The 12590-nt window shown below is 41.6% G+C and overlaps 1 protein-coding gene across 1 annotated transcript in view; it reads right to left on the bottom strand.

Moving 5' to 3' along the window:
- Positions 1 to 8798, bottom strand: part of LOC137383711 (serine-rich adhesin for platelets-like) — a 65985-nt gene extending 57187 nt beyond the window's left edge. The window contains exon 1 of the mRNA XM_068056892.1: positions 8308 to 8798. Coding sequence (XP_067912993.1) covers positions 8308 to 8709 — 402 coding nt within the window. The 5' untranslated portion in view covers positions 8710 to 8798. The remainder of the gene's footprint in view (positions 1 to 8307) is intronic.
- Positions 8799 to 12590: the final 3792 nt, after the last annotated feature.

The following is a 12590-nucleotide window of genomic DNA, read 5'->3' as shown; positions in this document are numbered from 1 at the left end:
CCAACTCTGTTTTCCCTCTGTAATCTGTGTGTGTGTGTATATGTGTCTCTCGTGTGAATGCATAGCCATTCTTAGTAACATCAACTGATTTAGAGTGTAAGGATAATAAACTTACATCTTTCTTGTTTAAGTCCAAGAATACCTGTCTGATTGGTTCTGTAGCAATTATATTAGAGGAACAGGAGCAAGTGCTCACTGAGGTGGTAAGTTCAATCACTGTGTTACAAAAAGGATAAACCTCGTTGCGGTCAAACCAGAGAAGGGGCGAAAGGGGAGCCTAAGACCCCTTCCTTACCTGGTTGTAACACTACACTCACTGCTAAAGTTCTACAAAGTCAGTGTCTAGTCAGTGACATTATAGCATAGACATGTTTGACACACTGCAGGAGTAAAGACATCTTTTGCATCTGACTCAGTCAAACCAGAAGTCTTGCAGATCTGAAACCTAGAGAAGATAGTCTATCTCAAGACAGAGTCTTTCCCCTCCAAGATCATGAACTGCTTGGAATGCAAGATTTTGCATCTACACAATGGATCAATTGACTTTCTTTCTTGTGTTTAGACATGTTTTATCAAAACCGATAAAAGTCAACACAGTATACCATAAGTAATGTTTTAAACACCGCCTCTCCTGTGCGTCATGTATTGGAACAATGCTCTTTGCATTCATATAGTGAAATGTAGAAATGGCTGTTTACTGGAGCAGGGTTGCTGAAGCACAGATTAAGCTAAGGAGGAGTTCTGTGGGTGCCCTGTATAATTTCATCAAGCATTTCTGACATTGACAATTGTTATTCATAAATCATCTGCCTCAATACTGTTTCTTCCAGGTTCATCCTGTCATATTACCTGATATTTGGAGAAAAATGTTATTCATGCCTACAGATATTTTTATGGTGCCCACTGGATATGAAATGTTAACTTCCTTCCCATTACAGACCCCACTAACGCAGCTTTTCTGCTGAACTTTAAAAGTGATCCATATCTCAAATATAGTGACATTGGGGAAAATATGAAAACATTCAACTCTTTCTGAAAAAAGCTTAGCTGTTCTAGACTGGGTCTCTGGTGATCTAAACCAGTTTCTCTTCCATAGGGAGAGCAAGAACAGCTTGCAAAAGATGTCAATTGTAGCAGAGTCAGCCATTTTCAAGCAATTCAACTTCAATCTGAACAGATCCTTAAAACTACTGCAAATGTAAAATTTCATTCCTTGTGCATTTCATTTCTTATCTGCTGTTCTAATTCATGTCTCAAATTTGTTCCAGTGACTATCTTACTTACTCTGTCATGGTTTACCTTCCTCCTATTTAAATCTGCTCTTTCTACAACTGACTTGCTGGACCTGTCAGGTAAGCTTTCTTCATCCCAGTAGAGGTGATAATACTGCTTGCCTGCTCCCTCCCATTGGAGTGCACCAATTTCCTCCTCATCTTCAAATTCCCAGTCTTCTGTGGCAAAGAGCTGATTTGCCAGCTCGGGTTTCGGCAATGGCAGAGCCTTAACTGCAACAACCCTGTCCTGTAATCAGATTAAGCTACATTTTTAGAATCAAGTGATAGTCACATTTTTCTCATGTTATATTGATACTAATCCTCACATAAAAGATATTTTCTATCCCAACAAATACAACAGCATATAACATGAAATTGGCAATGTAAACAAATTGGAGTATTATGAGCACGCCACTGGCATGACAGTGGAAATCCCTTCCTGTTTCTACACTTCTTTGAGTAAGTATTACTAGGAAAAGACAGACTGACCACTAGAACAAAGTCATAGAAAAAAATCCACAAACATGAGGATCAGGTGACCAGGGAAATTAAGAATGCCCAGTGTCACTATATAAAATCAATATAGCAGCTCTAAAACTAGGAAACCTGGGCATCTTTGATCTCCACAGAAATCACAACAATTTCACTCACATTGGTATTCTAAAAGGAAACGAAAAACACTGATAACAGCATTAGTCTCTTCTTGCCCTCCCATGCACAGTCAGGAGGTGAAGGAAGCAGACAGACCTGTGCCACTAGGTTGAGCATAACCAAGATAAGCTAAAGAAGGGAGAAAAAGACAAGCATTTAGCAGAAAAAGCCAGGTCTAAACATTGGTTCTATATTGTAGTACTCCACACTTTTGTGGTGCTTTTGGTTTAAAGTCAGGTATAAGTTAGGTTGTGTTGGGCTATCAAGGGACTAGCAGTATTGTTTATTATAACTGACAAGTGTGCTGGGATAAACTACTCAGGACTTGAACAAACTATCCATGTTCTGTCTCTTACTTTACTTAAGCTAGTCCTTTTATGTTGCCCCCAAGGGACACTGTTACGACAGAATTTTAGTGCAAATGAGGAAGGAAGAAGGGGGTGAGAACATTGCAGATGTTCTAACTATGATCATCCAAAGTGCTCTCGATTCAGGAACCATTCCTTTGATAAAGTCCCTCAGAAGAGACTGTTAACTAAAGTTGAAAACTCATGGATTTGAGGGCAAATTATTGAAATTGGCTGAAGGGCAGGAAACAGAGTAGGGATAATGGCCATGTACTCTCATTGTGGGATGCCACTAGTTCCATCCTGCCAGTAATCTGCATTAGGGCCTCAACTATTCACCATATTTATTAACAACTTAGATGATGAGATAGAAAGTCATTTATCCACATATACTGAGACACAAAGATAGGTAGTATTATAAGCAGCATAGATGAAAGCATAAAGTTACAACGGTATATTAATAGATTAGGTGAATGGGCAAAACTGTGGTAAGCTGATTTCATTATGGGCAAGTGTGAGGTTATCCACTTTGGACCTAAAAAGGATAGAAAAGGGTACTCTCTAAATGGTGAAAAGCTTGAATCAGTGGAGTATCTAAGAGGGGTCCATGTACACAAAACATTTTTTTTTTTAAACCTACCTGTTCATGACATTTTAATCAAAAAGGCAAATGGAATTCTGGCTTTTATATCTGGAATAAAAGGAGTCAGAAGTCTTGCTACAGTTATACAAAGCTCTAGTTAGATCATACCTGCAATACTGTGTTCAGTCTGGGCACTGCACATTAGGAAGGCCTTGGAGGGGTTACAGTGCAGATTTAACAGATGATACCCAGTTCAAAAGTTGAGGTGTGTGGAGGAGAAAAAAAATGGGGTCACCAGAGTTTGCCTTATCAACAGAGTCCAGTCAAATGTGCTTGGAAAGAGTGAGTGAATAGGGTGTTGGCTTTGAGAAGGACACTAGGAGATCCAACCCATTGAGACTGGGAGGAGTTTGGGACTTTTAACTGTAAGAATACCTTCTCGATGAGAACACTCGTGTGGGGTTTTTGAGTGTCTTAATAAATTAATGGAAAAAACCTCTAATTTAGTGTATTAGCTACCTGCTAAGAAGTACAGTTTAGTTAATGTTGATTTACTATAACTAAACTAAAAAAGTCTTAAAACGTGAAATCTTGTTGTGTAATTCTTTAATCAGTCTGGGGAGCTCATATCTCATTTTAAAGTTAACAGTCTCTACTGGGGTTGTAACAATATTCCCATACATAAATGCACTGAGCTGAGAAAATTATGTTTCTCTCACCCGGCACAGGCAGTAAACAGACACCCACTGCAAACAGATAAATGCTCCAATTCTACATTTTAGAATATGCACTTCAGATGGAAAATCCAGTAGGACCCACTCTCCACTGTGCTCAAATTCCTGATCTGCACTCCTGGCAGAAAATCTCCACATTTGGAGCATGAATTCATGAAAATGACTTCTAGAAGACATGCATCACTAATGTAAAAATAAATATCAATGTACCCTGCAAATACTGAGTCAAAAGGGAGAAAATATGATCACAGATCAAACAAAAGGTGGTTGCAAAGATTTCATGTCATTATATTTACATTTCCGGTCCTCGTATTAAGTATACAACTTCTACCTACAGAACCTAGCAAAGTGCAGCAAATTAGTATTAAAAAATTGACAGCAAAACATTCTTGCACCATGGTTAAAAATACTGTGATTGGAAAGTTTTAATAACTCACAGCAAAACATTGACAAGTGAATGAAGTACAGTGACAAGAAGATTGTTCATTGAACTAAACTGATAGCTGGCTATGAACATGGGCTGGAGTACCGCAATTGCCTATGCCCAATTTCTGTGCAAAGTGGTCGACATTGCTGTTATGACTTGTAGCCTACAAAAACCCCTTGATTAGGTTACAGCCTTTTAACACCCTTAGCCAACTGCAGCTCTAAATTTAGCACCACAGCTTGTACTAAATCAAGACTGAAGCCCACTATATCCCCTTCTCTTTTGTACTAATTTTTGAAAATGAAAAATAGCATTGGAATGAAATATGTCTTCAGAAATTATTGCACTAGTTATATCATTCTGTGTCTCAGTGCCAACCTTTGTCTGATTATGCACTTGTGAAGCGCCTTGGAGATTTTACTGTTAAAGGCTCTATATAAATGAAAGTTTGTTGTTAACTGTCCACCTTTCCAGAAACACTATGCATTACATCAGGAAGTAATTGCATACCCCACAATTTACCCATAGCCCACAAGAACATTTTTCTCATCCTACTATAAAACCTCAGTAAAGGATAGAGACATATGGTGAGTCATACCAAGGTTGAAGCTAGTAACAAAATAAGGCAAATCAGGGAATAGTGACCAAGTGACGCCAAGATACGGTTTTAAAATCTAAAATTACAGCATTGGGAAAGGAAGGACAGAGGCGAGGTGGTATACAGTTTGTGAGATCCTGATGAAGAATGAATTAGAACAAGAGACAGCCTTGGTTTCAACACAGCATGGCTGTTGGAGCAGCAAGAAGATTTGGAACAGCATATGAGGAGTGTAAACAACACAGCAAGTAAAGTTTCAGCCAACAATGACCATACTTCTGTTGGTAAAGAGGCGAAACACTGCAACAGGAAGGCTAGTAGGATTTTTCAGATAGCATGTGAACTCTCCAGGAGAGTGAGGCTACATTTATATCACAAGCAGTGTCAGTGCAAAGCCCTGGAATATGGCTTCAGCATGCAGCTTTGCTGACACTCAAGCTGACAACCATACACTCCCCCTAAACTTTCCTTCTTTTACTACATACCATGTTTTAGATGGGGGTTCTTTTGTCCATGAGATGATCAGAGAGTAGAGCCAAAGACAATTGTAATGAGCAGATCTTCCACAGGCACTAGTTGGGAACACTGACAGAACTGGAAAAATCATATTGGAAAGTCACAGATATCTTATGGCCTAATTCACACTCAAGAATCATGAGGCAGAGGCAGAACTGCAGACAAGAGATGAGTATGCATCTTGGCCACAAGCACTCTGTACAAGCTTTTTTGGCTGATGTGGAATGTAGAGTGCAACAGAGGCTGTTGTATTCCCTAAAGTAAATACAGATGCCCGAGTTAAGTACGAGCAACCTTTGAGACACTTATTGCGGATTGATAACTCAAGAAAATACATCTGATGTCTTGCAAGTTTACCTTCAGCATGAAGTAGGCCATCCTCATCAGCTGCGCTGGTCATCAAGGATTTGGCTGCACAAAGACTTCAGAATAATTACATAAAATTACATAGAATTTATACCACAGAAACAGACCATTCGGCCCAACTAGTCTGTGCTGCTGTTTATACTCCACATGACTCTCCTCAATTCCACCTACCCCATCTCAGCCTTTCAACATATCCTTCCATCCCTTTTTCTCAGTTATTCGTCTAGTTTCCTTTTGCAAGTAACTAAGATATTTGTCTCAACCACTTCCTGTGGTAGCGAATTCCACATTCTAATCACTGAATAAAGAAATTTCTCCTCATTTCCTTGTCAATTTTTTTTATGGCCCCCAGTTTTAAATTCACCCACAAATGGAAACCTTTGTTCCACATTGGTTTGGATAGGATCATTCATAATTTTAATGAAATAAAAACAAGAAATGTTGGAAATACTCAGCAGGTCTGGCAGCATCTGTGGCGAGAGAAGCAGAGTTAACATTTCAGGTCAGTGACCCTTCATTTTAATGAGCTCTATCAGGTCTCCCTTAAGTCTTTTCTAAAAGAAAGATCCCAACCTATTCAGTCTTTCCAGAAAGCTGTAATCCTAGTTCTGGTACCATCATTGCAAATCTCTTATGCACCTTCTCCAGTCTTTCTGTCCTTGTTATAATTTAAAGATCAGAACTGTGCACAGCAATAAGTGTGGCCTGACCAGGGTCCTATTCATTACTTTTGAATTCTGTACCCCTCTAAATAAATCCCTGCATTTTGTTAGCATTTTAAAATGCTTTTCTGACCTGCGATGCTGCTTTGAACGATTTGTTTACCTGCATCCCTTTGCTCATCTATCCCATTCAGTTTCTCATTTTCTAAGGGTGAAGGTGATGTTTCTGATTTTCCTACCAAAGTGCCTCACTTCATTCACATTTACCCCCATTAAAGTTGATTTGCCACTTAACTGCCCAGTCTGCAAGTTTCCTAATGTCTTCTCATAATGTGCTGCATTCTTCCTCAGCAATAACTATACTCCCAGTTTGGTATCATCTGGAAATTTTGATATTGAGTTACTTATCCTTAAGTCCAAATCATTAAATTATGAACAACCGTAGTCCCAGTGACCCTTGTTGACACTGCTTGCTATCTTCCTCCAACCTGAATAACGATACTTTACCCCTACTCTCTGCTTTCCAGTTTTTTAGCCCAATCTTTGTCGTATGTCTAGAGTGTGGTACCTTATCAAAAGCCTTTTGAAAATCCAAGTATGTGACATCTACTCTAATAGCCTTGTCTACCCTGCATGTTACCTCTTCAAAGAATTCTGTCAAATCAGCCTTTCCGAACCCAAGCTGACTTTTTTTAAATTCTATTTTATGCCTCTGGATGCTCTTCTTTTAGTATAGATTCTAGTATCCTTCCTATCACAGATGTCAAGCTGACTTGTCTATAGATCCCAGGAGTTGCCCTAATTCACCACAGACAATAGAGAGCCAAGATACTGAAACTGTATACTGAAGGGCTAAATTGAAGAAAACAGGAGGTAACCACATAGCTAACGGAGTTTAAGAACATGATGAAAAAAATCTTGGTTTTGGCAGGTTACTTTCTTCACGCTCCCCCACAGGGGTAGGGGGCAAGTAATATTCAGTTCACACAACACTTTTTTTGTTTAAGTTTTAAAACAAAAGTTTAAGAATTCTTTTACTTTTATTTTGAGTGTAACTATCATACAGATGGAGTAAGTCCCTTTATAAACGTAGTCAGCAACTTGGTTTGAAAAGTTTGTGGGAAGTGCTGCAAATAGAACAGTCTGGATGTCTTTGCACTGAAGTATTCTGGAGTGATTACTTATGGTATATGATTACTGTGAGAGTCAGTAAGAATATTTTTAAATGTCAAGTATGGCTTAATAGAAAAGGGTAGAGTGGCAACCCAGGAGGCCCAAGTCAGTATTTGAAACAGATTTTGAAAGTTGGTCATTTTAGTGACTAAAGAAAAAAAAATCAAGCAATAGATTGTGAAAATGTATGGGAATTTCTCCCACCATATTTCACAAACTTCTCATTTATCGGAGTTTCCACTTACTTTAATTTGAAACAATGACGTCGTCAGGAAAACTGAACCTACATGAATCTGTCACATGTTGCATGCAACATAACAGCCCAAGGTTATTAAATATATATTGACATTAAGTCAATTCTCATGTTGATTTAATATCAATTACTCCAATTCATGCAGAAACACGCAAAAGTTAAAATCCAATTACAATTTTGTGCAACTCTTTAAATAAGCAAGTGGTCCTGACACTCCCCAAAGGCCGTTTGCTCAAAGCTCAATTTCAGACAAAAGTTAGAAAATCCATTCTCGTGTATTACTCTGTAATGGACAACACTTTGCCAGATCATTCATGTGTTTTAACACATATGAAATACTAGTTACTGGTGTCCCATTACCACTGAACTGGTCAAATTCTATTTTTACTAAATGAACTCTAAGATTTGGGATCCAGTTCCACATTTCATCCATTTTTCTGTGGAAACTGTAAACTGCTAGGTCTCTAAACCCTCTCTACATTAGTGGAAACAATCTTTATACCAATCTAAACAATGATCATTATAAAAATAATAAAACAAATATCATTCCAGGGGAACTCCAGGGCTCAGAAATGCCACAGCCCGTAGATTCCTGCTGGCCATTGATCCATAACAAACCAAGGCAATAATTTACACATTTTACAGAACAATGGAGAGAATATCAGAATTCTAACCCAACACAACAATCTCAAACCCCCAGTGCCCCTGTCCCCGGCCCAGTACCTGTCTCTCGGGGTGACTCCAGGCCTCAGCGCCGCTCTGCTCTGCCCACCCCCGGGGTACTACTCCTCGCCCGCCGCGCCGGGACAGTTGCTCCTCGGGGCCGGACAGCGACGCCTGAGAGTCGGAGTCCGAGTCTGGCGCCTGTTGCCGGGAAGCTGCTCCCTTGACGCGGGGTGGCTCCATGCCCAGCACCGCTCCCAGTCGCTCCAGCGACTTCTCGATATCTTCCAAGGTCAGCTCCATGTAGCGGGCGGCTGGCTGGGGCGAGGATAGGACAGGCTCGGGGCTCCTCTGCTCCTTGCCCGAGCTCTCGGACTCGTTATCTGACTTCTTCAGCGACAGGAGGGCGATCACGAAGGCGAAGAAGGTCAGACATAGCGATACCATCCACACCTCGTCCATGGCTGCTGCCTGCGAGCCCCCCGCTGCACTGCCACCGCCAGCACAGCTCGAGCTGCAACCCGCACTCGCTGCACGCGGTCAACCCTCACTCACCCCGCCCCTCCTCATAAACCCCACCCACGGACTCGGACTTCCAGCCAATCACACACGGAAGAGACTCCGGCCTTAACCAATCACATTGTAGAATTGCGCTCAGCCAATCGTACAGCTGCTAACTCGAGGGACGCAACAAACCGATGAACAGCAAAGGCAAGTCAGCGGAAGGTTCGCCGGCCAATGCCGTCGCTCGCTTTAAGCGCCCCGCCCACCCCGACTAACTGACGCTCTCGCGAGCCAGTGGAACGCCGGGAATTCAAATATTGCGCAGGCGCCGTCCCGCACCGCTGCAGGCTTTCCCGCCATATAGATGGCTGGACGAGGCTCGCGGTATCAGGTAATAAAATAATTATTTATAGATCAATCTTTATGGATTTAGTATCTCCCACACAGTATCTCCCTTCCTCCCCTAACATCGGCATGTTTTGCGCTGATATATCCCTCAGTCCAGTCTGTTAAACCTCAGTGGTGGGAAAGCCTTTAGAAACTATAATTCAGGACAAATTTAAGTCGCTTGGACAAATGTGAATTAGTTAAGGAAAGCCAGCATGGATTTGTTATGGGCAAATTCTGTTTAACTAACTTGCATGAGTTTTTTGATGAGGTAACAGAGAGGGTTGATGAAGGTAATGTGGTTGATGTGGAGGACATCCAAATGGTATTTGATAAAGCCCATGGAATACCAGAGACATGGATTTGAAATTGACTTGAGTGACAGGAAACAAAGAATCATAGTAAAGGCAAGAAATGCTGGATTCACTCAGCAGGTCTGGCAGCATCTGTGGAAAGAGAAGCAGAGTTAACGTTTCGGGTCAGTGACCCTTCTTCGGAACTGACAAATATTAGAAAAGTCACAGGTTATAAACAAGTCAGGTGGGGGTGGGGCAAGAGATAACAAAGGAGAAGGTGCAGATTGGATCAGGCCACATAGCTGACCAAAAGGTCATGGAGCAAAGACAAACAATATGTTAATGGTGTGTTGAAAGACAAAGCATTAGTACAGATTAGGTGTAAATATACTGAATATTGAACAGCAGCAAGTGCAAACCTGAAAAAAAACCTGAAAAAAACAGTGGGTAAGCAACCTGCCCATTTACCTCCTCTCTCCTCACTATCCCAGGCCCCAAACACTCCTTTCAGGTGAAGCAGCGATTTACTTGTACTTCTTTCAATGTAGTATACTGTATTCGCTGCTCACAGTGTGGTCTCCTCTACATTGGGGAGACCAAGCGCAGACTGGGTGACCGCTTTGCGGAACATCTCCGCTCAGTCCGCAAGCAGGACCCTGAGCTTCCGGTTGCTTGCCATTTCAACACTCCTCCCTGCTCTCATGCTCACATCTCTGTCCTGGGATTCCTGCAGTGTTCCAGTGAACATCAACGCAAGCTCGAGGAACAGCATCTCATCTACCGATTAGGCACACTACAGCCTGCCGGACTGAACATTGAGTTCAATAATTTCAGAGCATGACAGCCCCCCATTTTACTTTCATTTTTAGTTATTTTTTCTTCCTTTTTTTTACATTCTTTTTTACATTTTTTACAGTCTTTTTTTGCATTTATTTCATTTCATCTTTGTTTGTTCAGTTTGCTTACCCACTGTTTTTTTCAGGTTTGCACTTGCTGCTGTTCAATATTCAGTGTATTTATACCTAATCTGTACTAATGCTTTCTCTTTCAACACACCATTAACATATTGTTTGCCTTTGCTCCGTGACCTTTGGTCAGCTATGTGACCTGGTCCAATCTGCACCTTCTCCTTTGTTATCTCTTGCCCCACCCCCACCTCACTTGCTTATAATCTGTGACTTTTCTAATATTTGTCAGTTCCGAAGAAGGGTCACTGACTCGAAACATTAACTCTGCTTCTCTTTCCACAGATGCTGCCAGACCTGCTGAGTGATTCCAGCATTTCTTGTTTTTGTTTCAGATTTCCAGCATCCGCAGTATTTTGCTTTTATTATAATCATAGTAAAGGGCTGTTTTACAGACTAGAGGAAGATATAGCGGCCCCGGGGGACAGTATTGGAATCATAGAAAAGAATCAGAAAGTTTACAGCTCAGAAAGAGGCCATTTGGCCCATCCTATCTGCGCCGGCTGAAAAACGATCCACCCAGCCCAATCCCTCTTTCCAGCATTTGGTCCGTAGCCCTGCAGGTTACGGCACTTAAGCTGCATATCCAGGCACCTTTTGAATGAGTTGAGGGTTTCTGCCTCAACTACCCTTTCAGGCAGTGAGTTCCAGACCCCCACCACCCTCTGGGTGAAAGAAACATTTCCTCATCTCCCCTGTAATCTTTCTACCAATCACTTTAAATCTATGCCCCCCCCCATAGTCACTGACCTCTCTGCTAATGTAAATAGGTCCTTCCCATCCACTCTATCCAGGCCCCTCACAATTTTGTACATCTCAATCAAATCTCCCCTCAGCCTTCTCTGTTCCAAGGAAAACAACCCCAGTCTATTCAATCTTAACTCATATCTGCAATTTTCCAGTTCTGGCAACATCCTCGTAAATTTCCTTTGTACCATCTCTAGTGCAATTACATCCTTTCTGTAATGAGGTGACCAGAACTGCACACAGTACTCAAGTTGTGGCCTAACTAATGACCTAACAGTTCCAGCATAACTTCCCTGCTCTTATATTCTATACCTCGGCAAATAAAGGAAAGGATTCCATATGACTTCTTAACCACCTTATTGACATGTCCTGCTACCTTCAGGGATCTGCATACATTCACTTAAGGTCCCTCACTTCCTCTACATCTCAGTATTCTCCCATTAATCGTGCATTCCTTTGCCTGTTTGACCCCCCAAATGCATCACCTCATACTTCTCCGAGTTGAATTCCATTTGCCACTTTTCTGCCCACTTGACCAGTCCATTGATATCTTCCTGCAGCCTACAATTATCCTCCTTGCTATCAACCACAAGGCTAATTTTCATGTGGTCTGCAAACTTCTTGATTATGCCCCCTACATTTATGTCTGAATCATTAATATATACTACAAAAAGCAGGGGATCTGGTACTGAGCCCTGGGGAACGCCACTGGAAACAGCCTTCTAATTGCAAAAACACCCGTCAACAATTACCCTTTGTTTCCTGCCACTGAGCCAATTTTGTATCCACCTTGCTACATTTCCCTGGATCCCATGGGATTTTATTTTTTAACCAGTCTGCCTTATGGGACCTTGTCAAAAGCCTTGCTAAAATCCAGGTAGACCACATCAACTGCACTACCCTTATCTATCTTCCTTGTTACTTCTTCAGAAAATTCAATCCAGTTAGTCAGACACGATCTTCCCTTAACAGATCCATGCTTAGTATCCTTGATCGGCACAGTGGCGCAGTCTCACAGCTCCAGAGACCTGGGTTCGATTCTGGGTCCTGTCTGTGTGGAGTTTGCAAGTTCTCCCTGTGTCTGCGTGGGTTTCCGCCGGGTGCTCCGGTTTCCTCCCACCTCCAAAAGACTTGCAGGTTGATAGGTAAATTGGCCGTTGTAAATTGCCCCTAGTGTAGGTAGGTGGTAGGAGAATGGTGGGGATGTAGTAGAGAATATGGGGTTAGTGTAGGGTTAGTATAAATGGGTGGTTGTTGGCTGGCACAGACTCGGTGGACCAAAGGGCCTGTTTCAGTGCTGTATCTCTAAATAAAAATAAATAAATAAATCCATGCCTTAAGTGACAGTTTATCCCTGTCTCATAGAATAGATTCCAACAATTTGCCCGCTACTGAGGTAAAACTGACAGGCCTGTAATTATTCAGTCTATCCCTCGCTCCCTTT

Source organism: Heterodontus francisci, chromosome 24 (genome assembly GCF_036365525.1).
Source record: "Heterodontus francisci isolate sHetFra1 chromosome 24, sHetFra1.hap1, whole genome shotgun sequence".
In the NCBI taxonomy this organism is placed as follows: domain Eukaryota; kingdom Metazoa; phylum Chordata; class Chondrichthyes; order Heterodontiformes; family Heterodontidae; genus Heterodontus; species Heterodontus francisci.
The sequence above is the reverse complement of the archived record's forward strand: the minus strand, read 5'-3'. Positions and strand labels throughout refer to the sequence as shown.